This window comes from Ostrinia furnacalis, unplaced genomic scaffold (assembly GCF_004193835.3).
Source record: "Ostrinia furnacalis isolate ACB-3 unplaced genomic scaffold, ASM419383v2 OfSCF2162, whole genome shotgun sequence".
In the NCBI taxonomy this organism is placed as follows: domain Eukaryota; kingdom Metazoa; phylum Arthropoda; class Insecta; order Lepidoptera; family Crambidae; genus Ostrinia; species Ostrinia furnacalis.
In genome coordinates, this window is record NW_021132401.1 from 252,119 (window position 1) to 279,883 (window position 27,765).

Here is a 27,765-nt window from a genome sequence, read left to right on the forward strand (position 1 = left end):
TAGTAATTAAAATCAATTTTAGAGCTTTACGAGAAACGACAGCTTAGGTATGTTTTAAGTTTTAACCACTCTGTTTACTTTTCACAAACTACAGGAAAACATAATTTAACTTTTTTCGGTTGTGCTCAAAAGGTTGGCCATACCGGCGTGTGCCAAGGCGACCCATATTATTTTCTTAAAGCATTAAATTTTATTACATCCCACTCCGCATGCAGCAGCCCATAGTAGGGCATTGCTAATTAACGCTCTTGCGACAGACCCAAAGAAATTGAAAATGCTCACGGTTACACAAGGAATGTTGTAGAAACTTAAGAAATAGCTAGAAGAGAAAATTATTATTTTATAACTAAACCTATTGATGAAATAATATGGACGGACATAACTTAAACACTTTATCGAGGCTAGACTTGCCCGCAGCTTCAATTATGGCTTCAAAGCAAAACCAGTATGTTTCAGAAATAAGTAAGTTTTACATAAGTAGCTGGATTATTCGCGATTAGTCTACCTTCGAGGGAAATGATTTTATGGTGGTGACTCATAACGTCTACTACTATGATTTTAAGGGACATCCTTTAGCAATAAAGAAGAAAGAAAATGATCAGTAATTTTATTAGATTAGAGAAGCGACAACAGTCCAATGGTGTCGCATCGGACTCATAGGTAAGTAGTATTGGCTGATTCTTTTCAGCAATGGCCCCTTTATTGTCCTGATTCCTGAAGCAGGTCGACCTATACCTAGTTATACTGGGACGTGTAAAAGAGCTTTTATAAAGCTTAATTGCAAAAAATAAATGACTTTTATGAGTTTTTATGCATTCTTGTGGAGAGGTTAGTATAGTATAGTTTTTTTTTTAAATATGCACATTTTTTAGTATTTCAAATCAAGTACTTAGTCAAGTCTATGCTTGGTTTATTTTCAATATGTAGTCTACTTTCGAGTGTAAATTTATCAGAGTGTTTTGTAATACGGTCCTAAGTTTCTAACATAATGTTTTGTTTCCTTAAGTAGTCCAGTCAATGAATGCCTTAACGACGGTGTAGAGAGAAATCCGTGGAACACAATTTCTGACCTCGGGACTTTATTTAGCCTAGTTAGGTGGTGAATATAGCAAAAGTCCCCGCCCTTAGCCCTTGAGCCGGCGGGGAGAGGGGGGTTTAAAGGTACCACTTTTCGGTTTTTCGCTTAATCCTCGGAAACTATGCGTCCTAGTGACATGACTACTATGAACCAAAAAAAGCTTATTCAATTTGCTACAGGTGAGACCGTCAAGATTTTCTATATCTTGTATAGTTTTTGCGGCATCTGCTCTAGAAGGTCTGTAAAATTGGAAATTTTATTTTTGTCTTACATATTCTTTTCAGGAGAAAATCGACTAAATCAACATTGAGNCCCTGGAACTAGGCTTAACATGCTCCCGCATGTCTAGAATGATTGCTCAATGTTTATTTAGTCGATTTTCTCCTGATGGGAACATGTAAGACATAAATAAAATTTCCAATATTACAGACCTTCTAGAGCAAATGCCGCGAAAACTATACAATTTATTGAAAAACTTGACTATCTCACCTGTAGCAAATTGAATATGCTTTTTTTGGTTCAAAGTAGTCATGTCACTAGGACGCATAGTTTCCGAGGATTAAGCGAAAAACCGAAAAGTGGCACCTTTAAACCCCCCTCTCCCCGCCGGCTCAAGGGCTAAGGGCGGGGACTTTTGCTATGTTCACCTCCTAAGTAGTCTAAATAAAGTCCTGAAGTCAGAAATTGTGTTCTACAGTTTTCCATCTATAATGCTTTATTGACTGGACTATTAAGGGTCTACAACCAGACAAGGTTACCGTGTGGTAGTGTCGATTTATCATGTACCAATCTGGACTCGCCCGGGGCTACCAGCTTCAAAAACACGGCTAATATAATGAAGACGTCTATTTTGTGATGGGCAAACGCTGATAGCGTATCGGTTAACTTTTTGTTTTTTTACTGGCAACTCGGGAATAAATAAGGTAGACGTTTACGGTGATTTAGAAGTCATGAGTCAGTCGTTGCATAAACATAAATAAGTGTAACGAACATGTATTTGGTAAATTAATTCAAATCTGAACAGGAGTGGGGCAGATTTTTTTAATCTTAAACTTTTTTCGTTTTTTTTTATTCCGTCTACGGAAGCAATTAACGTCGACAATTTATGAAGAATAATCAACATCTATTCCTTTTAGTTCTATCGAAACTATTTCAAACAATAAATTACGTTGTAACAACCTCATATTATAAACAAGAATGGGTAAATACCCTAGTTTATATGAAGTACTTACCCTGTGAGTTTTTCCCATATCCTTTTCTGCTCTATCATAACGTCCATTAGAGCGGGACAAACAATTTTCCTGTCAAATAACTAATTCGTTTAATCGAACGCCATTCTCGTTAAGTACGGCTATGTTAATTCAGCAATTACCTTACCACCTTCACACTTCTAAGGTATAAAAAATTGTAGGGTGAACCGCCTGATTATGGGCCGTATGCTGTTTTGAAATTGATAGCGCTTTGTATTTTTCCACGTCCTGTGGTGTTTGCATGGCTGGTTGTTTAAATTGAGTCGTGGTTTCATACTGTTTGTAAAATGAAATATGTATTTAAGGACAAATGTAAAACAAAGGTTAATGCCAGATTATCTCTTAATAGTTGCCCATGAAAAGAAAAATAAATAAAACATTGGAAAATTGGACTTTCGCCTCACTATTTTAGATGGACTTACTTCATTTCAAAAGGTCCCAATGTCCCATTTTTAAAGAAAGTGTGCCTAAATAGTACCACTATAAAAGTGCATTTCGCCTGCCGTGGTCGGTCACCCTGCAAATATTAAAAGCCACTGGTAAAATTCACTGGAAAAACTTGCGTCTGTCGTTAATATGGCTTAATACTTTAAAATGATATGTATATTGCTAATAATTTCAAAAGTCCCCTAATGAGCGGCCATTACGCTGGACGGCGTTATGCCAAAGGATGGCATTGGTGCTCTTAATATTACGGATATTATGGTATATTAACTTGTAGGGCCATAGACAATTACGTTTTTTAACCCAAATTATGTTAAGAAACTATCATTTCTCTACCTTTTTATTTGCACTGAAAAATACATTGTGAAAAGAATTACATACTCGTAAAAAAGCTGTTTCTTGACATACTCATAAAAAACTATTTTGATTGGTAAGATTAAAACTATTGTTATTATCATAACAAAATTGTTATTGAGAATTAATAAATTGCATCATCATAATACTTGTTACTTACCCAATTTTCGCAGAATTTTCTTTATAGCAAATACTTTCAGTAAAAATTCCGTAGGTATCAGTCAAGTACTTAGTTACTTGTTTATTCCCTTTATAGATGACCCACATTTTATCTCTTTATCACAAATACACTCAATTTCCACTTTCAGTCTATAGTCCCTTCTAGGATATCATTATTAGAAACTCTACCATTAATTGAATTGATAAATTATGTCCTCCCAATCACCAGTGAATAAATCAAAATAAAATCTAGGCACATCTCATAAACCCGTATCACGCGTTTTAACGGTGACACGTACGCCATACAAATTCAATTAGGAGGGCGTGGCGGGTTCGCGGAACGCGCGCGCGCACATAATGGGCCCACTTTCCGCGATGTCTTCATCGACGCGCGCAGAGACGGACTCGGGAGGCGAAATTGATTATCGATTATTGCATTTTTTATTCATTAACAGTTATAAGGAAGTAAATCAAATATATTAGTTTCTTAAAACGTTTTATGTTAGTGGATGTTACATTTTTAAAAACTTGCATTTGCTAGGTACATAATAATAGCTCTTGCAGCTTGGAAAGGCGACACTACGTCAAGCTAAAAACAGTAAAATCCTATGCAGTTGGGGTATTTTTTAACAAAAATGTACCTATAGTTTCATGATCTGTGTATCAAAGTTAAAAAAAGTTTAAATAGGGTTTTGTGTCTGAATAAGCTCGAATCTATTCAGGGCACTTTAATCGATAATAATATTTGAATAAATGAGCCTGTTATTTAATAAACGTTCAGAAAATCAACCAAATAGTTAAACTTCTCACTTCTGCAGAAACATTACAAAACAAAACTAGACATAAACTTTTACTTTTAACAACAACAATCACACTCAAAAACTTTAGCGTTTATTAATTTCTTGTTCAACCGCACATGATATTGCTATTCCAAGTCATTCAATTACCATAATGCTTTCATAATAAAGTCGTCTCGCGTCGACAGTACAGTGAAAAGCAATAAAAGCGGTTATTGTCCGCCGCGACACATCGCGTTTAATAACGCTCTAGCGTTCGCGGAATCTGCGCGCGCGCTTTGGTAGCCATTTCCCGCGGCTGATGACTTTATTAGTGGACCAGGGATGCACTTGAGTGTCATTATGTTTATAATAATGTTATTATTATTATTATTCATAATGTAAGTAGGTACTTTAATATTTAAAACAATTCGATTGCGATTTTCCTTTAAAATTTCAAAAACTATAATCATTCTACTGCAAATCTAATTTTCATAGTACGAAGTAGCTCTCAAAATCGATTCAAAATATCTTACCCAAACCAGTATTTGCATTTAATCTACTTTAAAATATTCAAACGTAATAAGATTGAAATCAATTGATTATGCAAGGGTAAAAAATTTAAATTAGCTACCAACTTTTAAACAGCCCTCAATCGCTCCATTAGCATCGAGAGAATGCAAAGAAAAAACTTGATTCCGACCGTTTAACCCAGTCCGGCCCTGGCACAGCTTGTCCACACAGCAAGGTACCTATTCAGGGCAAAATTATAACTTTATTATTACTGGTGATTTTGGAAATTAATTTCTCGGGATCGCTCGCAAATTGCGCGGTGGTGGCGGGCGCGGCGTGCGAGCGATGCGTTGATTGGGGACTTTTTGCATATTTTCTCTTGGTGTTTTCATAATTATTTTTGAATGATGCATAAGGTTCTTATTCCGTAAAATGGTATTACTTGACATTTTTAATTGGGATAACAGTTTTTGTTGGGAATTCTTAGTTATGTCCAGGTGTTTATGAGTAGCTATAAACTTCTGAAAACAATTATCATGTAGGTACTAAACTTAGCAGAAATTAATTAATTTGTGTGATGTCATACCTACTTTGTCCAATAAATAAAAAATGTGGCTAACGACTCTATAAAAATCACTTTATACGTGCTACAGGTAATACTCGTTTTTACAACAACAAGTCGCTAAACTGAACTCGCTTTGCCTCAGTAATATAGCAGGCCTGGCTCACTCCGCGCGGTACATCCGATAATTACCTACAGCGAAGCGCCCCGCCGGCGGGTATTATATCAGTCGAGTGTCACGCGCTCGCCCGTCAGGACGCTGGCTTGCGTTTTAGTATGATTATAATTCTATGATCGAAGTATTATTTAAAAATGGACATAAAGAGAAAGAAATATTGTGCGGCGTTCGGGTGTTTAAATTCGAAGAGAAATTACCGGATTTATCTTTTTTTCTCGCTTCCCAAAGATGCTGAAAGGTATGTTGGCCATGTAGGTAATCAATAATAAAATTCTTAGGATAGCATAGGATTCTTTATTTTTCTGTAATAGTATGTTTAGTTTATCTGTCTTATGTTAAAATAGGTAGGTATGAATGAAGACATTGTAATAGAACAAGTTTTTTTAATCCTAATTAGGTATATTTGAAATGTTATTTTTACTTACCTACATACGTACCTCATTACAAATAAGTAGATTAATTATTTTTTCACTAGACAGCAACCCTAACAGCGTAAGAAGAGTTCAGAGGCACGCGATAGAAAGAGACAAAACTTGTAGGTGAATAAAATTGTAGGTACGTAGTGCTGTGCGAGCTGAATTCCACTGTATCGCGTCGCAGCAAGACTCGCATTTATTTAAATCGTCGTGCGGAGTAATCCTTCTGTACCTGTACTATTACTTATTCTGTGGTAATAGCTAGGCTAGCCTTTTTCGTCTGAAGGCGCCGCACAATCGCCATCGATTCGGCAATCATCATGCCTTTCTCGATAAGATCCTACGCCTATTTTAATCGATTCCTGAAAACGACAATCGACGATCGATATAGTGTGAACATTACGGGAACACACGGGCATAAGACAAATTGCCCCGACTGTCATTCGTGACCAAAGAAAAAGCAATCTTAAGACGTATGTGTAGAGTTGTTATTGGTTTAATGACATAGCTGGGATAGTGTCGGGCCAAGTACCAAAATTATCGGTTCGGCTATACTTTAACCGCATGCGCACTGTGCTATTAGGTGGTTACAACGGTACATTATTATTGGCGAAATTTACTGAATCTTTACACCCGAGTACGCCCCGCGATCCCATATATTGATTCTGGGAATAATGAAATTATAAACCAATGCGAGCCAGTGTTTTGATTACGTGCAATTCAATTTCTTCTTATAAATTCATTTTAATACTTATAAAGATTGTAAACTGGATTTTAATATTTTCCACCAATTATAGTGCTGGAAGTTGTCAATATAAATTGTTCATTAACCAATTAATGTAGCTGGACGGTTATGCACTTATTGAAAGGGTTAAATAATTATTGGGTTTAATAACGACTTAATATAATACAGCGTTCCCTCATATTGCAATCTTGAGTTATCTTAGATTCATGCTAATAAAATAAAGCCATTAAACTTAAGTATACGTTGCACGCTATATCCAATATAGTGATTCTTTAAGAAGGATTCTATAAAGACCAAGTCTGCTATTATTAGAGATTCTAGTGATTCGCTGCATTTCAATCTTTCCCTTTTTTTGAAGTAGAAGACAAAAGTGTGTTTTTTTATTTCAGCAATATTCAAAAGTTTTCGTTGTAAAAAAACCTCTTGTCTCATATTTCCTATATTGCATCTCTACCCATAAATGGCAATCTTATAACCAATTGTGCCATAACCCCAAAACTTTATTAGTCCACTATAGAGCATAGACAACAAATAAAGATACAATCTCGGACATAACCTATAAATTATCTCTACCCGGTAGTTCCCCTAGCTCAGGGTAATAGAAATATAAAGTATATTGCGAATAAAAACGCTTCTATTGAATATGGACTTAATTTTACTTGATGCTGAGCGATAACATCTCTATGAATAAAATAAAAATATTGTCTATGCTTATCTGGGGCAATAAACATTCTATTGACACTCAATGAGATTGCTCTATGGTTTAGTGTTGTTGTTTGCTACGATTTTACAATTGAATTTTAAATATGATGACCTAGATATTTAATTAAATACGTTATAATAACTAGTGAACCGGTTAACCGCTCGTAACCAGTTATTTGTGGATGTCAACGTGTTAATAACTCCCATCCTCGATTACTCGTACCACTTAAAGGATTACTGGCTCCAGCTTAAAGCATCCGCCATTTCTTCAAATTTTGTGTAAAGGTTTTCGAGTAGAAACCTCGGTAGTACCGAAAACATTTTTTTTTTCAGGAGAGACAAAAAACCGTCCCCTGAATATTTTTACGAGGTTTTCATTGAATCCCATTCGAATATAGGTGAGCATAAAATGTGCGTTTAGAGGTTTTCTTACTTAGTACCTACATTAAAAAGTGTTTTTTGGTCAACAACAAGATGCATGTTTATCGCGATCTCTTCGCCACCCTTAAAAAATTCAGCTGATGTCTCTCTACATCAGCTGAATTTTTTATCGATTAAATTTGATTACAACTATTGTCACATTGTTGTCGATATGGCAAAATTTGGAGAAAAGTGAGATAAATGATAGAGCCCTATCAATCAAATTCTTTGTATAAACCCATAGACTAAACACTAGGTGGACCGACGATCTGGTGAAGGTCGCGGGAAGAGCCTGGATGCAGGCAGCACAGGACCGGTCGTTATGGAAACCCTTGGGGGAGGCCTTTGTCCAGCAGTGGATGTCATTTGGCTGCAACGAATGAAACCCATAGAATACTTATTCACCATCATGATCGTGTCATTTATTTACGCCCGTATTCACAAACGATGCTTGCTCAAGTGAAGCAGCAAATCGAACGCACGGCGTTGAATAGAGCTCTGTGATTGGTTCGTGTCCCTGTGCGTCCACGTGCACTGTGAGACCTCATAGTAATGTTTGTGAATATGGGCGTTAGTCTCCAACTTCACCCATTGCAGCAGTAGCACGGTACTCTAATTTTCCAGGGGCAAATCTAGAATACTACTGAAACACAATTTTATTCTGACGTCATACATTCAAAATGTCAATTCATAACTCACAATAAATCGTCTCGCCGCCACGTCATAAGTTCAAAACAACAGGAATTATTAACTGTACGAATTTATTAACCGCGTTGTACAGCCCTCAAATAGATACTTAGTAAGCCCCCCTCCCCCCTCCCTTGTGGCTTTAAAACATTGAGGAGACTAAATTAAAGCGTACCAAAACTGTTCTCGGTGGGCCCAAGGCGGTCGTTTGTTTTAATACAATAACCATACTCGTCTCTTTCACACCCCTTATTAGACTTGTATGTCTGTCTCCCTCCCCCGCGAGTAATTTTGTGATGCAGAGCTACCGAAGTTCGTCAAAGCTTATGGAAATTCTAGCATGGAGCAGCCATTGAAAATGTTAACATAGAAGTTTTAATCGACTGTCTGACAAATTAATTTATATGTGGACTCTACATACTTATCAACTGCCCTTTTCTAGAGCCTGTCATAATACTGTCCTATTGGCATAATACATATATTATCTTATTGTATGTCCTACAATTTTTACTTTTTCCGTTTTTCGAGTGATTAATATTGATATTCAATTGAGACAATTAGATTTTAAAGTTTATTAATAATACTATTTTTTTTAATGATTTATCATATTTTCCGCTTAAACACCCTAAAAATAATCCATGATTTTGTTTCTCTCTCGCCCACTAAAACGTTCGCTGTTTGAACACTTCAGAAACTGTAGTATTTTTTTAAATTGGCTCATAAACGGTGTATAATATTAAAATCAAATTCAAATAAAACGTCAGATTGGAAATTATTATAGCTTATCTTATCTAACGCATACACTTCTCGCCAGTTATTTTTAATGCAAATACTATAAAATTACTTATTTACGTAATTATCGGTGAATCTAGAGTGTTTTCCAACGAGAAGTAATTGAGATTAAGTTGTGATAAAAATTTAAAACGATTTTGCGTCAGATAGTCAAAGATTACAGTCTAGTTTATTTTATAGTTACTTCTCTACATTATGTTTGAAATACGAGCGTGAAATTATACCTATTACATAAGAACATTGAAACTATATTGAAAGCCATCAAAATCCTGAGCAATTAAACTAAAACAAAACAACAATAACGGACTAATATTTTAACTACTACAGTATTAATCTAATTTAAATGTAACACGCATTGATTCGTATCACACGGATTAATTTCCGAAATGTTGTATCGACCGTAATAAGCGACCATTCAATATCATTAACTGACCTAAACGACACTTTGTATCGAGTTAATCACTTGGCTCACGTTTCACGAATAATTCCAACAAAATAATGACACGTTCAAACGTACAGAAGCGCGCACCTCTTAATCACTCCTAATTTATTTAGCCCCTCCGAGAGCAAGCTGCGTAATTTATTGGCGTCCCTCTCCAACCCGGGCCCGGGGCGATCGTCCGTCCCGCTCTCGGGGGACCATTTTTAATTAAAATCACCGGGAGAAAATTAGAAATTATATTCTATTTTCAAAAACTTGTTCGGACGCTTTGTTGGAGATTATCTCTTTTTTATGATCCCCCGGTCGCCAGTTTGGTTTAACGACTGAGGAATTGTCTAAATTGACTTTGTTGAGGCAGCCCGGTGTCTTTATGGTTATGTCTTTCTCATTTCAATACTGCGGTTTGTCGAACGGCTTTTGTTTTAATTTGCCATTATAATCTGTGCTCGTCAACTTTTTTTGGTGCAAGTGCAACACTTGGGACAGTAGTTTTATTGCAGATGAGAATAAATAGAGAGCATAGTATCGTTTTTTAAGGCTACTTCAGGCCTACCTAGCTACTCGATATTAATAAAGACTTCGTTTGAAACTTCATTAAAAAGGTTCTGCGCTTATCCCTAGGGGTGGATATAAATTATTTCAAAGTAGACAATTGGTATTTACAAATTTCAGATCACTGATTTTCATCAACCAAATTCAGTTTACCAAGCAATAACTGCCTTAAGGCACGAACGTCCCTATAAAGCAGTTCATGGATATTCACATTAAACGAAATTTTCTTTAAAATAATAGATAATTTTGACAGATACAGCTATAAGAATACAACTACCATGTAACTCCCATCTACGTTTAGCAATTTTATCGATTTTCATACTTGCCTAAATCCATGGGATGCATAGACCATGACCCCATCGCTTCAGCCTGAGTGCGTGTCCCATTGTGGCTATTAATTCCAAAGTTTCGCCATTAGTTAACCCCTTCGCCGTCTGCAAAGGATTCAATGAATCCGCTTTGTCACTAGACTTTCCTGGTGACAACAGATTTACACTTAGGTTATATTGTATTCTGCAGTCCAATAAATAAATAAATATCCTTGGGCATTTTACACTGCGCTTCTAGTCCCAAACTAAGCAAAGCTTGTACTATGGGTACTAGACAACTGATATAAACATACTTAAATACTTTTTTTTTTGTAAATACATACATATTATACATAGAAAACACCCAGTCCAGTACAAACAAATATGTTCATGCACACAAATATTTGTACTGTGCGGGAATCGAACCCGTTACCTCCGGAACAGTAGTCAGTTTCGAACCACCACACCAAACGGCCGACAAATGTTTCGATTTTCTTGGTACATTTAGACCACCTTAATTTTATCATAGATATCAGAGACTTAACAGCTTCCATGAACAAAAACTAAGCAAAGATTTTTTATCTTAACTTTAAAATAAAAAATGCCTTGAAATCGTAAAAATTTCTGAATTTTACAGAACCTCCTTGTCAGTTTTGAATCGATGCGTAGTCTCAAGAGATTTCTCTTACAATTCTTTACATTGGCAGAACAAATCTAGGTCTCTTATAAGATGTTCACAGAAATTAATAAGTTTCTGTTTCTTTTTCTATCTTATGAGCTGTAGCAAAAGCAAAGTAATTGTCTAACTTGTTGACATGACATTTAAGATAATAAACAGTCTTTAATTTTTTTTCTATTCACGCCAGGTGGCATTGGCGACGACGACGGCGACAGCGGCAAGCGAAGACGCTCGCGCACCAACTTTAACTCGTGGCAGCTGGAGGAGCTCGAGAGGGCCTTCCTCGCCTCCCACTACCCCGACGTGTTCATGAGGGAAGCCCTCGCGATGCGGCTGGACCTCAAGGAGAGCAGAGTCGCTGTAAGTAACATTTGACTTCTATTTCTTCCTTTGGCGCTCGTACCAATTTTACAAGCATGTTTGTGATCCAAAAGAGAGCTTAATACATTCAGCTAACATCGCTATCATATCTTGATAACTACACGTAATTCTTACTTTACCATTCATTTATTGATACTAAACCTGCTGTAGTGTGGTCTATGTTTTCCAGTATGTATTTAAAACCATTATTTACTTTAGTTAGCACTATGTTTAAAAAGCGTTTCGAATTAAACTACTTACTCGTGAAAGCTATTCAAGCACCGCCCTATTTATAAATAGTGACAAATCGATTGACAGATTATACAAAACGGTGATAACGCGGTGCCAACACACAAATAATTAGATGATCAAACGAACTTACCAAGTGAAGTTCGATCTAAATTATCCTGTTTTCGCCGAAGAGATTTATTTTACCGTGTAGTACCCCTGTACGACAAGCCAATCCGCACACAATATTCAGCGTAGTAGTAGTAAAAAACAAAAGAGCGGGCAACCCCACCCCTACCACGCTGTGGGCTCGGTGTCCGANCGGTAAAAACGTCCTGGTGACGTCACTTAAGCGTTTTTCTTATACTGCGTGCGGTCGTTGCGCGTGCGCACAAAGGAATGAGACCGCTCGGACACCGAGCCCACAGCGTGGTAGGGGTGGGGTTGCCCGCTCTTTTGTTTTTTACTACTACTACGCTGAATATTGTGTGCGGATTGGCTTGTCGTACAGGGGTACTACACGGTAAAATAAATCTCGGAGGCGAAAGCAGGATAATAACTGTCACAGGAAACGTGTATCATAGAGTGCTAGTAAATGAGGGCTATCGTTTTTATACTTAACAGTTGGCACCCCTGGCGATTGACAGGACCTTACTCTACAATGGCGCCATCTTGATGAGTGCAAATGCGATAGTCCTCCTACCACTTTAGCGCTCACAAGTTGGCGCCACTGTCTTCGCTACTAGCATGTGACAGGACCTTACTCTACAGTGGCGCTAACTGGTGAGCGCTAAAACGATAGCCCTCATTACAGGCGTTGCACACAATGAAAATGTTGTCAGTATTCTTTGTTCTAAACGTTTTTATTTAGGTAGCACAGAAAACTACTACTTACGTCAAAAAACAGATTGAAAATGTAATTACTTAGTTTAATACTTGAAAAGTGTACGTCAAACTTACTTAAAATAAGTGGAGGTTCTTTTGGTCCATTAAAAGCACCCAATTTCAGATGAAAAGCAAGACAATGTTGAGACATATTTGTAATTTTTTTTTTACTTGGTTTGTATTTTCAGTAAAAAAATATCTAATCCTAATGACCCTATCCATGAGAATAAAGTTTAGCAATTGTCATTTCTTAGACTTTCATAAAACTATTTGGGCTAACTAATGTATGTAGTGTGACGTAATGCTATCGTCATGTTACCATGTTTTAGGAGTGACGTTACTGTAACAATCGTCTATTGTCAGAGCTATTTTCACTGCGTTTAGTCGCGGGCGTAAACCCTTTGTTTCCATTAGTAAATACAACATTATTCAGTGTAAAACGTTCGTCAGTGTCGAATAAAATTGTAAATGTGTAGTTTGTAGCATTTGTATTTACATTGAGGCGTAATTGAATAGGAAATAAACTACAGGAATTGTTGTTGCTGTTCCAAGTAATGGATGCTGATCATTTTTTGTTGCCGTCAATGCTTGAATAACATCGAACCGAAAAAATAACAAAACTGACAATTCGTATTAAAAAATACAGTGAGGAAAGAAGCGTGCAGAACACAGTAATCGTACCATTTTCTATCATAAAAGTAGTATCACATTTTACTGGGATATAGTACCAAAAACATCGTAAATATAACTTGCTCCTTTTCGGGATGACGTTAAAAATAGGCAAAATCAAATAAAACACGACTGTAACCAAAAAAAAAAGTAAGTTCTTTACATATCTCCTACACTCTTCCTTAGCAGTAAAATATTTATGCAGTCTTCACACTAGAATATAAATTAAAACATTGAGATACAGGAAACATAATAACAAAACACTAACATTATTCCTACATGTTAGACACAGATATTAAGCCCTTTGTGGCCGGGGTTATTAAATATATTTAGCATGTGACGAAAGGGCCCACTCGTCACGGGTAACGTCTTAATTCCGTTTAAGTTTGCGAGGTTTAGTGTTAAAAAGAACAAAACGGACGTGAACGGTTCTGGCCAGTGAAGGGGTTAAATTCTATTATTATCTACTGCAAATATTCATTACTAGCTTTTTCCCGCGGCTTCACCCGCGTGAAATTTAGTTTGTCACCGATCGTCATAAATTATAGCCTATGTATTATTCTTGGTTATAAACAATAATACTGTAAAGTTTCCTTAAAATCCGTTCAGTAGTTTTTGCGTGAAAGAGTAACAAACATCCAGACATCCATACAAACTTTCGCATTTATAATATTAGTAAGATAAGATTTCATGACTCTAAAACAGCTGGAGAACTGGTCTTTTAAATTTGATAAACCCTATTTGATTCTCATAAGCATTTTATTTGTGGTCTGCATTATCGTAGTTTTAAGCTTTTTAGCCTACTTGAGAAAGAAAATAACCATTTTCAAAGGCTTTTAAATTAGTTAAGATATTTTAGATTATATTTTTACTTAAGTGTAATAAACAAGCATAAGGAATCTTATCAGTGTTTACTAGCTATACGATTATTGTTGGAAATTACAACACAATTTAATAAAGTAGTGAGCTTTTGTCTGTAGCTTACACTGAAAGAACCTTTCAAAATACAGTTTGCAATTACAGCCTTGTTTTGATGCCGATCTGTAATTGAAGTGTTAATAAGGTACAAGTTAATCAATACGGTAGCTGTTGTTGTTGAATTATAGCTGTTTTGTGCAAATTGTGTTTTAATTTCTTTTTAATGGAGCATGGATAAAGGTCAATGAGGATGGTGAAATTAAGACAAGGTAGATCAAATCTAAACTACTAACTAGTTGTTACTTTCTTTAAGAAATGTTAAGGCATTATTAATCTTTAAACATCACGCCACAATAATACTGAAAATATACAATACTCACAAATACAAAGAGGTGATAATATGTTTTTATTTTTAATAAGAGACAGTGTTTGAAGGTTCTCATTCTCCAGTAGTGATGAGTGAGTGAAAGATTATGGTACTTAAAATACGTAGTTATGATTGTCCCTTTTTCTTCAAAATGACAATCATCTTAGCTATGTTTTCTAGTTGAACAATAAAAAACTATCAAAGCGGGAAACTTACAAAAAAACGCAAGACTCTAATGATAAAACACAAAGTATTCTAATATTAATTATCACTAATTTCGTAACATTAACAAAGTTTTTGTTGTTATAATTCCTTTCGCCTTCAGTGAATACTGAAACCCGAATTCGATGGGCAAACATTTACCCCAATTTGTAGATAGAGTCCAGGCAAAAAGCAGGCTCCCGTCCAATATAAATGAGGGACGCTCTCCCTTATTTTCGGGAGCTACTAAGCGTTCTGTGGGGAGTTGCCCACCACAACTTTTTTTCTGCCCACGGGGATTATTATCTAAGGGCCAGCACATTCGATACATGCTATCAGCGAGATCGGGCAATACTGCAGCGGATATTTTCAGGAAAACTGAAAGGTTTCTGTGTTCTGAAAGTTAAAAAATATTTTTCTGGGTTATATCTTCTTGCTGATTGAATACAACCTTCCATTCTGACGCAGTCGGGTAAAACGAATGTAAGTTAGGTAATATGATGTAGTATATGCCTTAGGTCACGCTTGACTCTACTTATTTTTTCATTATTTTTACTGTTTTCACCACGTGTCAATTTAATCCTGTAAATGTTAATAGATAAAAGAATAAGTTACTATTATAACTTAAATGAACAGTCAAGTTATACAGGCGCAAAAAAGAATAATTTTTCTTCAACTCTACTTCATCAGAGCTTAATACAGTCGTAAAAGTGCAAACCATTCGAACCAGGGAATTACTGCGTAAAGCCGGCTTATCAATTCATGAAAGTCAGTTCTCAATATTTCAATTTGATACAAGCAATAATACAGCAAAGTTATAAGTAATTCCATTTCTATAATCAGTACTGCGTCGATCGTATCGCGCGTTTATCGAGGAGCATCTCGTTTCGGAGACAGACTATCCCGCACCACTCCTAATAGTTGGCATAAATCAAAAGATTGCAATCTCGCCGGCACCCCTGGGACGCGAGCGAGACGGCACGATTGAATAGCATAGATTTAAATGGGCGGGTCAGATAAGGATGGCTACAGATCCCGCCGCTCCGACCTCGAGCGCGCCGCCGCTCGCAGGGACGTCACAATTCGATTACAGCTCAATAAAGTTAAAGTGACTTGTTTTCGTCTGTAAAGTGGATTTTTTCCTGTTCTTTGATTCCTCTATTTTCCTTCGTTCGCTCGACGTCTCAATTTTCGTTTCTGAGCGCGCTTTCGCAATATGGGCACCGCTCGGCTTTTATGGCACTTTTTAACACCGAATCAATATAAAATAATTTTCAACTATAAAAGACTTCTTCGGAATCGGAAACATTTATAGGCATTAAAACGTCGCGTACAGGCATCATTCGAACTAACGCAGCGGCTTTGGGTATTCAATATAAATCGCTGAGTCTTTTCCTTGGACAAGTTGCGAATAATGGAGATCTTATATTACATGAGGGTTCCGCGAAAGCCGTTAAAGGGCCATACTTTACCAAAAGTGGCGTATTCTAATCTAATTTCATCCCTGGCTGACGTAAAACTTGCGAAAACGGCTCACCCGCTCCGCCGTAAGCGCGGAAGTATCGACTTCATTTTAAAATTCATAGCATAAAATTTACATTTATATGCCAATTTCATTCCCTAACAGGGCGTCGGCGGCCGCACACATCAGTATGCTGCACACATTCGACGCCGGGTACACCCCTAAAAGTAAAGAAAGAAAAAATAGAAAATCGCCTTACATTCTGCGCTCGGCTGAGAAGAAAAAAGAATGGCGCGAGGTTTAAATATGGAACACTAAATGGAACGCTTAGGCGACAAAATGCGGATAGAATATAAAATTTAAGGATCTCGTGCATCCTTGTCTTTTTTGTTGGATCGCCGTTTGTTGTTGTCTCGCTCGGTGTGGTGCTATCAAACATGAGCCGACTTTACCGCCCTAGGCTTAGCGGTAAAAGATAGACATGGCGGCTCGCAGGGTTGCTCCCGAGGCGGCGAATTATCGCACATGAATAATTTTCTCGCTTTCAAACGAGCCACGGTTCATATTAAAGTGATTTAATGTAATTACTGTTCTAATGAGATACGAGTTTTGCGTGTGCGTATTCCGACGTTACATAAATCATGTTACATCAAGATGCGAGTACAATATTACGTAGGTGTAAATCTTGGGTTCCCTAAGGATTTACGACACCATTATGTACTGTAGATAGATGCAAATCATTGAACCTATAATGATACATTTCTAGTATTTGTCAAAAGATACCAATTTCCACAGCACCACTTGTTTATTTAAATTCAAGTAAGTAAGTATACAAGGAAAGATTTTCCTCTACTTGAAACAAACTTTGGTAACCCTAAAACAATGCTAAGTTGGCAATCCTCACAACATGATCACGTGAATATGTCTGTCTCTGTCACACCAGTATCCCAGTATCAATTTGCTTTCTGAAACAAAGGAGACAGAGTGTAATTGAGCGCCTGAAACACCGCGCATTTGAATCGCTTTTTTCTCTTTGAGTTAGTGTATACTACTATATACTATTCAGTTGAATAAAAACTTTATTTATCCATTTTTGCAAGCTTGTGGAAAACTACCTTAATACTGAAACGTCAAGTGACAAAAATAAGAACTCTTAACTACCCAGTATTTATGGTAGATCCCTCCTGTAAATGTCATAAAAAGTCATAAAACTCATTTATTCTTGCAAATTGGCTTTTAAAAAGCACTTTTACACGTCCCAGTATTAACCCTACCACTATTTCAGGACAATAAATGCGCCAATGCTGAGAAGAAGCAGCGCAAGAAACTCAGTCACTATTGTCATAATTATGTTGAATACTTCAGTGTTGTCCAACGCAGCAAAAATCTTAACTAATGAACCAGTATTGATAGTAGCGCCCCTCTGTCATTGTCATAGCTGGGACGGTTTAGTCTTGGACAACAATATTAATTTGTTATGTTGTAAGGTTCTATTTAAACTCAATTTCAGCTAAGCAAAAAAATAGTAGTTCTTGCAACTCACGAAAGCGAGTGAATTTTACTTGTGTGTGTACGTGTCTATCAAAAGTTTTGAAAAACGAACAGTACTTAGCGAGCCACCACATATGTAAAGCTCACTCGCCTTCGTAAAATTCATGCATTGCATATTCTTCTTTCACGTTCACTCAAAATCGAAGGGGGCTTTCAGCTCACAACAAATCAAAACTCAATCATGAGATCTAGTAATAACTCTTCAATATAAGTGGCTCTATTTGTAATTAGGTGTTTACCAGCTTTATGTCGGGTGCTTAAACTATTTGAGATTAACTTTCCAAGTAGGCACTTAAGTCTGCACTCGTTAACGTCAAATTAAATTACGGACTCAGGTCTGTTTATTTACCACTTTTCCAAGGCAAGATAATTAGGTAAGAACTACGACATATTTTGATATATCTATATTGGAAATCGAAGTAAAAAAGATTAGAAACTCTAGGCGTGTAAGATACTCGTATGTTTCGTTATTTACATTATAAAGTTTTATTTTAATGGTCATCAAGATCTCTTCAGTATTGGTCAGTTCAATATCTCAATTGGTATACATATATGCCAGGTCCTTTTCAGGGCACTATTGAGGTAAACGTTTTAAATATAATAATACTAGGATTTACCTAATAACTTGCTCTACATTTGGGACAAATAGCTGGTGATGAGAAACATCAAACTCAAATAGCGCAAATTTTGTGCTGGCCTGAAGGCTGAAATCCAATATGAATAACCTACCTACTTCAAGGTACCTACTTCAAAATTATAAACAGTTTCAAGAAGGCTTTTACTAGTAAATTACAGCTATCATTCAACATCAAAACTCACTCCACGAAAAGTCACAAACGATTCGTTTCAAATAACAGGACAAAAAGATCGAATGGTTTCCCCCAAAAAATAAAAGGGAATACACCCTTAATAGAAGTCAATGTATCGCCGCATCAGGCCTTATTTACACCTAGGGTGAGTGGGGAGGCTCGGCAATAGCGGACACAATACGATTCCACAAATGTCTGTCGTATGAATTTCGTTATCGCCGACTTTTTTAAGTAGGCAATTTTAGGAGAGAGGGGACTCTGAATTTGTGAGTTTTCACGCCATTTTGTCAACGGTAATGTGTTGTTTGGTGACAAGTTGAGCTTAAGATATTTAAAAGCATGTCGAATAAACGGTGCGTGATTTTCCTGAAAAAAAAACAAAGCAAGAACAGTCACACAAAACAAAACAAAAAAGATTTTCAGTGAATTTTCTTGCCTTTACGGGACATCGCCTGAAAAACATTACAAATATTGTTAAAACTTGCAATTAAATTGAATACACTACAAAAATACCTCGTAACACAAAAAAAATATCTCTTCGGCATTTACTAAACTAATTTTAACTAGCAACAACATTTACTTGCAAATAGCCCAATCGACTCTTTTTACTCTCAGTAAAATCCAAAATAACACACGTGATGTACACCGAACACACTCGTTAAGGGTGGGCCGGGCTACCGTGGCCATTACGGCGGCTCGACGTAATCAATGCGGTTCGATTAGGGGAGGCTGGGGATAATTAAAACATTACTCCGACGGATTTAGGTGGGGTTTTCGTGTTGTATGTTATTTGTATGTGTACATTGTAAAGCTTTTAGCTTCTCCTATGTAGAATAGAGTTTAGAATTTCAGACTCCATCAACTCACAGGTTTTGGATACGATTCCCTGGTGTGACACTTGTAGTATAAAATTACTTTGTGTATTCCTTTCCAGTTGGTAAAGACCATACAGCCCTGATATAAATATTTTGACTTTCGGAGAGTAATTTAACCTTTCAGACACCTATGGAAAATAAAGAGCTATGATCTTATGTATAACTAGCTTCCAAATTTCATTAAAATCGGTTAAGTGGTTTAGGCGTGAAAGCAAGACAGACAGACAGACAGACAGACGGACAGAGTTACTTTCGCATTTATAATATTAGTAAAGATTAGTATAGATAAGCTAAAATCGAATCATGACTAAACTAAAATCTAAAAATAAATTATTGTACGTCTGTTATTAAGGATTACGTAATGCAATTCACATCGTAATTTAGAAGGAGAGACATTTAAATTGATAATAAAGCTTATACACTCGTGATATGAGCCGTAAAGTTAATCTATTAAATTAATCCATTAACACAAAACATCTGCTCAACAATAACTGAGAAAATCTACTACACAATTAAATATAAAAGAATGTATAATTAACCAAACTAGCGCGTGCCCAATCATGTATTAATCAGTCGTTTAGGTATATGAAACTGAATCGTCAGTAAATTATTTAAGGCTATTGTTTAATAACAATACTAGCTTCTGTCCCTGATTTTGCCTGTAATTTTGATAATTTACGTAAACCTAAAATATCATATCAACCCCCTAAGTTTTCTCTTTCAGAAGGGATTCAAAGAAATAAAGTAGGTAACACGTGTTTCTATGTGAATCGGAGTATAAGATATTTATGTGCCACATATGGCACACGTGTACATGCTTTCAGCCCCTCTATCCTCTTGATAAACTCTTAGTGAAACATATCGATACATTAAACTTAGGTTTAAAACCTAAATTATGGTTCTTTAGATCAGTAGCTATTTTGATTGTGAACGTTGACAGACCATTCACACTCGACACAAACGATTTAGATGCTCGTAGGTACAAGGTACAAGTATAAAACCTACTAGTTGCACTTCCCACCAGTCAGGCATTTCATAATGAAACAATGCAATTGTTTTTGCTACGCATTTGAGTAATAAATAAGTGAAATAACTGAGACCGCGATATCCATGTCAAACCATGAAATCTAGCCGCCATTTATTTACAATATTTTTGAATTATGAGTAGGTAATTTTATAACGAACAGATTGAATTGAGTTACTATGCCAATTAATTGGAATATGTATAGTAGGTACAATGGAAAAATAATAATTTCATACCATTCGATTGTTTCTTATCGCTTTTACATACAAAAGAAATAAGCACGTTTTAGTTAACTTGCCTAGTCAAAACATAAACTCTCCTTTTAATTTCCACGTATTTTTTGCGTTTCGAAATAATCATGTGTATTTCTGTACGAAAACTGACATAAATAGGATGATATAATTCTTTTTTTCTTTCAAAATAATCAACAGAAAAAAATCGACCTTTCATAATATACATTTAAAAGCACAAAAACATAAACGTGAGAGAATCTTTAAAAATGATAAAAACAAGTGCGTGCTAGACACAACAGAAAACAATTGACTCGCAATTATTGTCCGGAGTTATTAACTCCCGGCAAAAAACCGGAACATAATCCAAGGACAAAATTAATATTTAATTTCACATACGTATAATCATTTTGGAAAACGGTGGCACTTAATAGCACGCTGCAAATGAAGTCATTTGCTGAATTATTAAATTAGCATCTTTAATCGGGTTCTGTAATTGAATCGGACCACACTAACGAGTATCGCTGCGTACGCGCCGATTGTAGAACCAGTTGGGCGATTATTTCGATCGGGTCTTGTGACGAATGATTATTGAAACCGTTATTTAAGTAGTTTGAATTAAAATTACCTGTGCCTGTTTATTTCTGAAAAAAGTTTGATAAAGAACTGTCGTATTTTCTGAAAGTTATTGTTATTTTGACGCTCGGCCTATTTAAAAGGTGTATTAAACATCATGACTGTTTAGATGAGGTTTTTTAGTGAAATGTAATGCAAGTAGTTAATAAAAACAGTATATAAATTATTACTAAAAGCAAGCCGTTTTAACTTAGGTGATATAAAAATACAATTTTGATTCGTTATAAGGATTATAAAACACTAATTAAAAATTAAAAATATAAAAAGTACAATATAGCGTTGTTACCAACTACGAATTATGCTTGTAGTAACGGACACTAGCGTGAAAAAATACCTATTTAAAAGCACTAACGTCTGTGTTGGTACGTTACCTAACCACGGAACCTTTGTTTTTTTGCTTAAAACCGTCGCAACACTAATTTACCGACCATAAACAAGGGACTGATGCGGCGATTACGCCGGGGCAAGGCGTTCTGTTAAATTTTATTAAATTAATCCAAATTAATCCGCAACCATTAAAACGGCGACGGCCGCTCGTTAAATTGACCTCTATCACACACGATTTGTGTAACCTTTTTAATGCAATGGGTCGGTTATTAAATTAATGAAAGAGACTCGTTTTGCAATCCTCTTTTAAAGAGGATGTTGTACGACACTCAGTACAAACCTTAACTTTGTTAATCATTGTTAATCACGATTTAATTTGACAATTACAAAAATTGATTTTTCACTTTGAAGAGATCAGCTGTCTCAAGTGAGGCTCAAACCTACGATCATTAGCTTGCCAGACAACTTCATGTCTAACCACTAAGTTACGAAGATATTGGGTTACTGTGTCGAAATTTATCAAAAGAAGAGTTGCTATCCGATGTTATTCCTTAAAAAGCAAAGGAGAAAGAAATTATCCTTAACATCCGACAGAAATGCTGATGCAAATACCTTTTGAGACCTATTTAACGAAACCTGCTTAAAAACCTTCGAAATTAATTTATATGCCGCGTTTATGCTTATATTTTTTGTGCTAAACAATAAAGTGTAAGTAACCGCACCGAACATAGCCTGGCATTAGCATAATCATATTCGAGTGCGTTAAAAATGATCGCATCGCTATTAAATCCGTGTACTGCATCAATAAAGGTACAGAATACGTCAAGCTCTACACTGACTTATGTGGTTGGAATAGGGGTTATTTTGCAATAAAACTGTATAGTCTGATGTGTGGAGTGTACGTCGGTGATCGCGCGCATGATTGAGACGTTAAATTTCAATGCACGAGCATTCGTATGCAAATTCGCTAGAGAGGGCGTGCGCGTGCATCGACGCCTCGCGCCGCCAGAGGGATGCAGATCATCTCCTAAGTTAGACATCCTGCTTAACCATTCAGTAGACTAGACTAATCTGGGAATTTTCTTGTATTCCCAGCTTATAATATAAACTTAAAAACCTGTTGAACGAACGAACGTTGCCTTTTTACTTCAAGCGGTTTACTTATATATTTTTTAACTGTGCATTTAATTAACTGAATTTTTACGGTTCCCGTTCATACAAGCTTTGATAAATTTATCTGTCCATCAGTCACAAATTAATATCACAGAACTACTTTATGGTCGATTTGTAAATTCATAATATTAAGAATCCAAAAAAATCAATACTTTTCTCCACAAGCAAAAACTTCAATATTTGAATGAAATAAATAAGCTCATGGTGTAACTGATTCACAAAGTAGTGACGGCTAATCGGCTTATGCCTACTCCACGCCCAACAACTAGTTAAACTGCTGCATTTCAGAACATACTCTCCGTTTGTCCACAGGTATGGTTCCAGAACCGCCGAGCGAAATGGCGTAAGAAGGAACACACCAAGAAAGGACCAGGGCGGCCGGCGCACAACGCCCACCCTCAGTCCTGCTCCGGGGAACCCATACCTCCTCATGAGCTGAGGGCCCGCGAGAGGTGAGCCACTCACAATCCGTATACTATATAAATAAGTATAAAAAACCTCGAACAGACAGACAGACATATCGAAACTATAAGGGTTCCTTGTCAGGACTACGGAACCCTAAAAATCTTAGTTAGTTAATCTTAGTTAAGGAAATGACCATGACCATGACTCTTCAATGCCTGAAAATTCAAATTGTAGGGTTGAAATGATCAGTGAAGAGCCCTAAAAAACTCAAGTGTTTTTTTATTAACTCTAACGCCCGTATTCACAAACGATGCTTGCTTAAGTGAAGCAGCGAATCGAACGCACAGCATTGAATAGAGCTCTGTGATTGGTTCGTGTGTCACCCTGTGCGACCACGCGCACTGTGAAACCTCATAGTAATGTTTGTGAGAAAAGATAAATCATAGTTTTAATATCTACTTAATTAACCAACTCTATGTTTTCATGCATGCATAGTTAGACAAAGCATAGCAAATCTAATCTAAGCTTACCTCTTTTACCTTTATAATCAAGCCAATCTTACATTATTTCGAAGTGATGACAACCCCATATGTCAAAATTAATTAATTAATTAACAAGCATCAGGTATGTTAAAAATTCGTATCTTCGGGTCAGTAGGACTCCATAAATAAATATTTATAAAAGCCGAAACTTTTTGTTATCCAATCAAAGGCCACATTATTTATGGAACTGATTAATTCAAATTTTAATCAGCCGCTCATTAAGTTTTATAAATCAGGCTTATTATAATACATAATCTGATAATCTTTCTGGTATTGGTTTAAAATTTGAATAAAAATGCGATTGTGACAAATACTGTTGTCATCGAGCTCCGTAGACATGCTATTAGGTTCTATACTAATGAAGCCCTAATGATTTTATCAACAGGGCGAGAAGAAGAAAGAAGCTGGCGAAAGCACTAGACCGGCAGGCGAGGAAGCTGCGGGCTAAGGGCATTGCGGTAGACCTGGAGGCGCTGAAGGCTGAGTACCTGGCCCAGCATCGGAATAGCGGCCTGTACTCTGATTCAGATGGAGACGGCGACGGCGAGGAGTGCATGATCGACGTGGTAGGGGGAGACTCCTGCCACGACTCAGGACCTGAAGACTTCTCGCTGTCAGGGCGGCTGCGAGCGCCCTCTGGCGCTGACGGCATCAACAACTCCGACAGCTCGACCTCAGATGCTCATTCTGGCAGGAACTTCAGCCCCCTCCCCGACCCTCAACCTTCGTTCTTCAAACAGTTCGGCAACCCCGCCGTCGCGTTCGACAAATTCGACTTCGATTCCGGACGAGCGGTCTCCTTAGACCTCAGCGGCGGAGGCACGGCCACCGAGGACCTCTCCAAAAATGGCGGCACCAGGAAATACAACCCGTTCAGTATAGATTCCCTTCTTAATACGTGAAAGTGACTGACAGTGACGTGACTATAGAGGCTCTCCGATACCACCCAGTGACTCTCAGATTCCGGCATTTCGTGAGATGTTCCTTTGCTTTAACGTTAATAAATTGTTAATTATCATTAGTTTTAATCGGCTTCAGTAATAAAGACTTGATAGGTACCATAACAACATATCCAGTGTGAATATTAGATGTAGGCGACTGTATTATATAGTTGTAGTGTATATAGACCACTCCGCATATTTATTTTCGACTTGTTAATAATTTCTACTTTGATTCGGGGCAATAATTTTACTTAATGTTTGTTGATAATGTGGTATTTTATTTTTTGTACGATTTATAAATTTTATTGAGCTGAGACTTATAGAAGTGTGTCATTTTAAGATAATATTTTTAAATCTGAATTATTATGTATTTAATTTGAAGTCTTTACACTTCATTATGGAGAAAAAGTAACAAATCATCTCATTTTGATCTCTTCATTGTTTATTGTAAGTTTTGGCAAATTGTAACAGCAAAATCTATTTAAACCTTTCTTTTTATTATTATATGTATGGATTCTCGAGTCCTGTACACATAGGTACATAGCATAATATGACCTAAGACTAAACAGACGAGGATGTAAACAAAATTTCAAAAACATGTCAGTGAATTTTAGCTTTTTGAGTTACGGTGTGAGTTAAATGTTAAAATTTAGCCAATCTGTTCCTCTTTAAAATTAACTCCTACTCAGTACTATTTTTGGCAATCTTTGTAAGTCAATAATGGTGATGACTTTAAACTTTCCGTCGCCATAGTAATTTGAACAAACATATTATAATATTTGATTGCAAAGTAAAATGTTAAGGTCACCGAGACAGTTCAGTCTCTTTTTAGTGGATTTTTATCAGACCGAAATACCGAATACTTCAAGACTACCACAGTCTATTTCGGAGATCTCTTAAGTTGTTAACACGTAGATACGGACGACAGCACATCAAGCTTACACAGTGGGGTCTTATCTCGTTGTTATACAGGCTATTTTGCAACTAAAATGTATAGTATGATGTGCTTTAAACCCCATAGTATCCATAAACGGTTCCACATTACCTGTTCCTGTGCATAATTCAATTTTATGTGCGAATTACTGGCAGATGCTTTACGAATTACAATTACCGCCGCACTACTTCAATTGGTCGTTAACTAAACTCCGAGGTAATTACACTAATTACAATTGTAATCTTTGACTGTTGTATGATTATGTCTGTTTGTTACGCCTTCACAACTATTATACTAACTTATTTATTAGTTTTTCTGTAGAGTTTATCTTTTGCATGCGCTACGATGCGATCAATCTAAAGAAAGCTATCGTTAACACTTAATTTGCTTTAAAAGGCTTAGAATTATCTTCGAAGCCATTAAATTGAATGCGTAAAAACTTAAATAAATTAAATTAACAGGACCAATTCGAGTTGGCATTCTTCATAATCTAAATGATATTTCCACAAGAAAATGGTATCATCTATTTCTATTGATAATAATCAATATACTCAATAGGCCCTCAGTTATACCTAACATGTACTAATGTGCCCAAGTAATACCAAAGTACTCATACTTATTATGTGGTAATATTCAGTTTAAGCAATTACAAGCAATTATGCTTATGGCCAAGCAAAGCCACTGGCTTTAACTAGCACACCATTATTTGCTAACTCCGTTACAATTACTCTAGATAGACTGTCCCTCCAACAGGCGAGTCCATTCTGCTAAATTAATCGTTATTTTGCGCCTTGAATTAGGCTTATGTACACGGCCAGTGTTTATTAATGACGTTAATTACAACGAATGAGGACTATCTAATTGGTCTGTAATACTCGTTTTTACATAATGGGCATGTTTAGTTGATATCTACATTGCTGAGTTTATAGTTATTACGAGTGTAACATAGGAATTAGTATAGCATGTTCATTGAAAAACAAAAGAAACGCTATTCAAAGATTTATAAACAAATGATAGTTTTAAATATGAAACCGTGCTGATACAGTCAATCTGGGTAATGTTGCCCATCAGTATATCATTGGCTTAAAATATTTGCGAATTTAGTGCTTTTTCGCTTTGATTTTGTATTTTTAAAAAGCTTTGTGAACAACGAGTCAAAGATACAAAGCTTATTTTAAAAAAATACAATCAAAGAGTTAAAAAAAGTTAGGTACCTAAATGCGTAATTATATTTTGCGCTGTTATACTGATATCCAAAACTAAGTACTACTAGATTGACTATAATTTCAGATTATTTAATAGTTTCTTTATTAGATAATACCTACTTTGAAGTTCGCAATTCGGCGTTAATCTGCAAGTTTTGAGATTCGGATAGCAACAAAACTTTAATATAGAACACTAATTGCTAAAGTTGTCTGTATAAATAACAACAATCGTTTATCTGAATTTTTGTTATGTCTACGATATCATCTGTGTCTACCTAATTATTTTCAAAAAGTATTACATCGTGTGAAACATGTCATGATAGAGTTCTAACCAATAATCCACATTGAACCACCAAGACCCAATAATATAGGATTACAAATGCGCATAATGACGATTAGTCAAGTCATACTAATTGATAGGATATCTATAATTTCCGATTACTATGCCGCAATAATGACATTTGCATATTTGGCCCCGTCTGATGATGATGTAGGTATGGAGCAGGGATGTTATATTCATAACATTATGTTAATATTATTATTATTACGGTTACGGATATTCATCCGTAACCGTAACCGAAACTATCGGATATCCGAAATAAAAAAATATCCGTAACCATAATCGAAACCGATTCAAAAGTTTCGGATGGTTTCGGATAAAGGCAGTCTTAAATAATAATATTTTTTTATATTTGTTACTTGTCTGGAACCATCTGACCCTGCCTGTTTTACCTTATTCATAGGTGCCGTCTTAGTAAGTACTTACATAAATTTTTGCTATGTGGGCCGCGCAGCATCTAGAATTTTCGTTCGTTTCAGCCAAATGACGTCCACTGCTGGACAAAGGCCTCCCCCAAGGTTTTCCACAATGAACGGTCCATGAATGAATTTGAATTTTACATTTTTAAAAATCTGATATCCGTAACCGAAAATATCCAAAACTTTCGGATAATCCGAAATGATTTC

General features: G+C 36.2%; 1 protein-coding gene across 1 annotated transcript in view; it reads left to right on the plus strand.

Moving 5' to 3' along the window:
• OdsH (Ods-site homeobox) overlaps positions 1–25,018 on the plus strand; it is a 42,928-nt gene extending 17,910 nt beyond the window's left edge. The window contains exons 2-4 of the mRNA XM_028307369.1: positions 11,245–11,417; positions 23,085–23,224; positions 24,105–25,018. Coding sequence (XP_028163170.1) covers positions 11,245–11,417; positions 23,085–23,224; positions 24,105–24,621 — 830 coding nt within the window. The 3' untranslated portion in view covers positions 24,622–25,018. The remainder of the gene's footprint in view (positions 1–11,244; positions 11,418–23,084; positions 23,225–24,104) is intronic.
• The last annotated feature ends 2,747 nt before the right edge of the window (positions 25,019–27,765 follow it).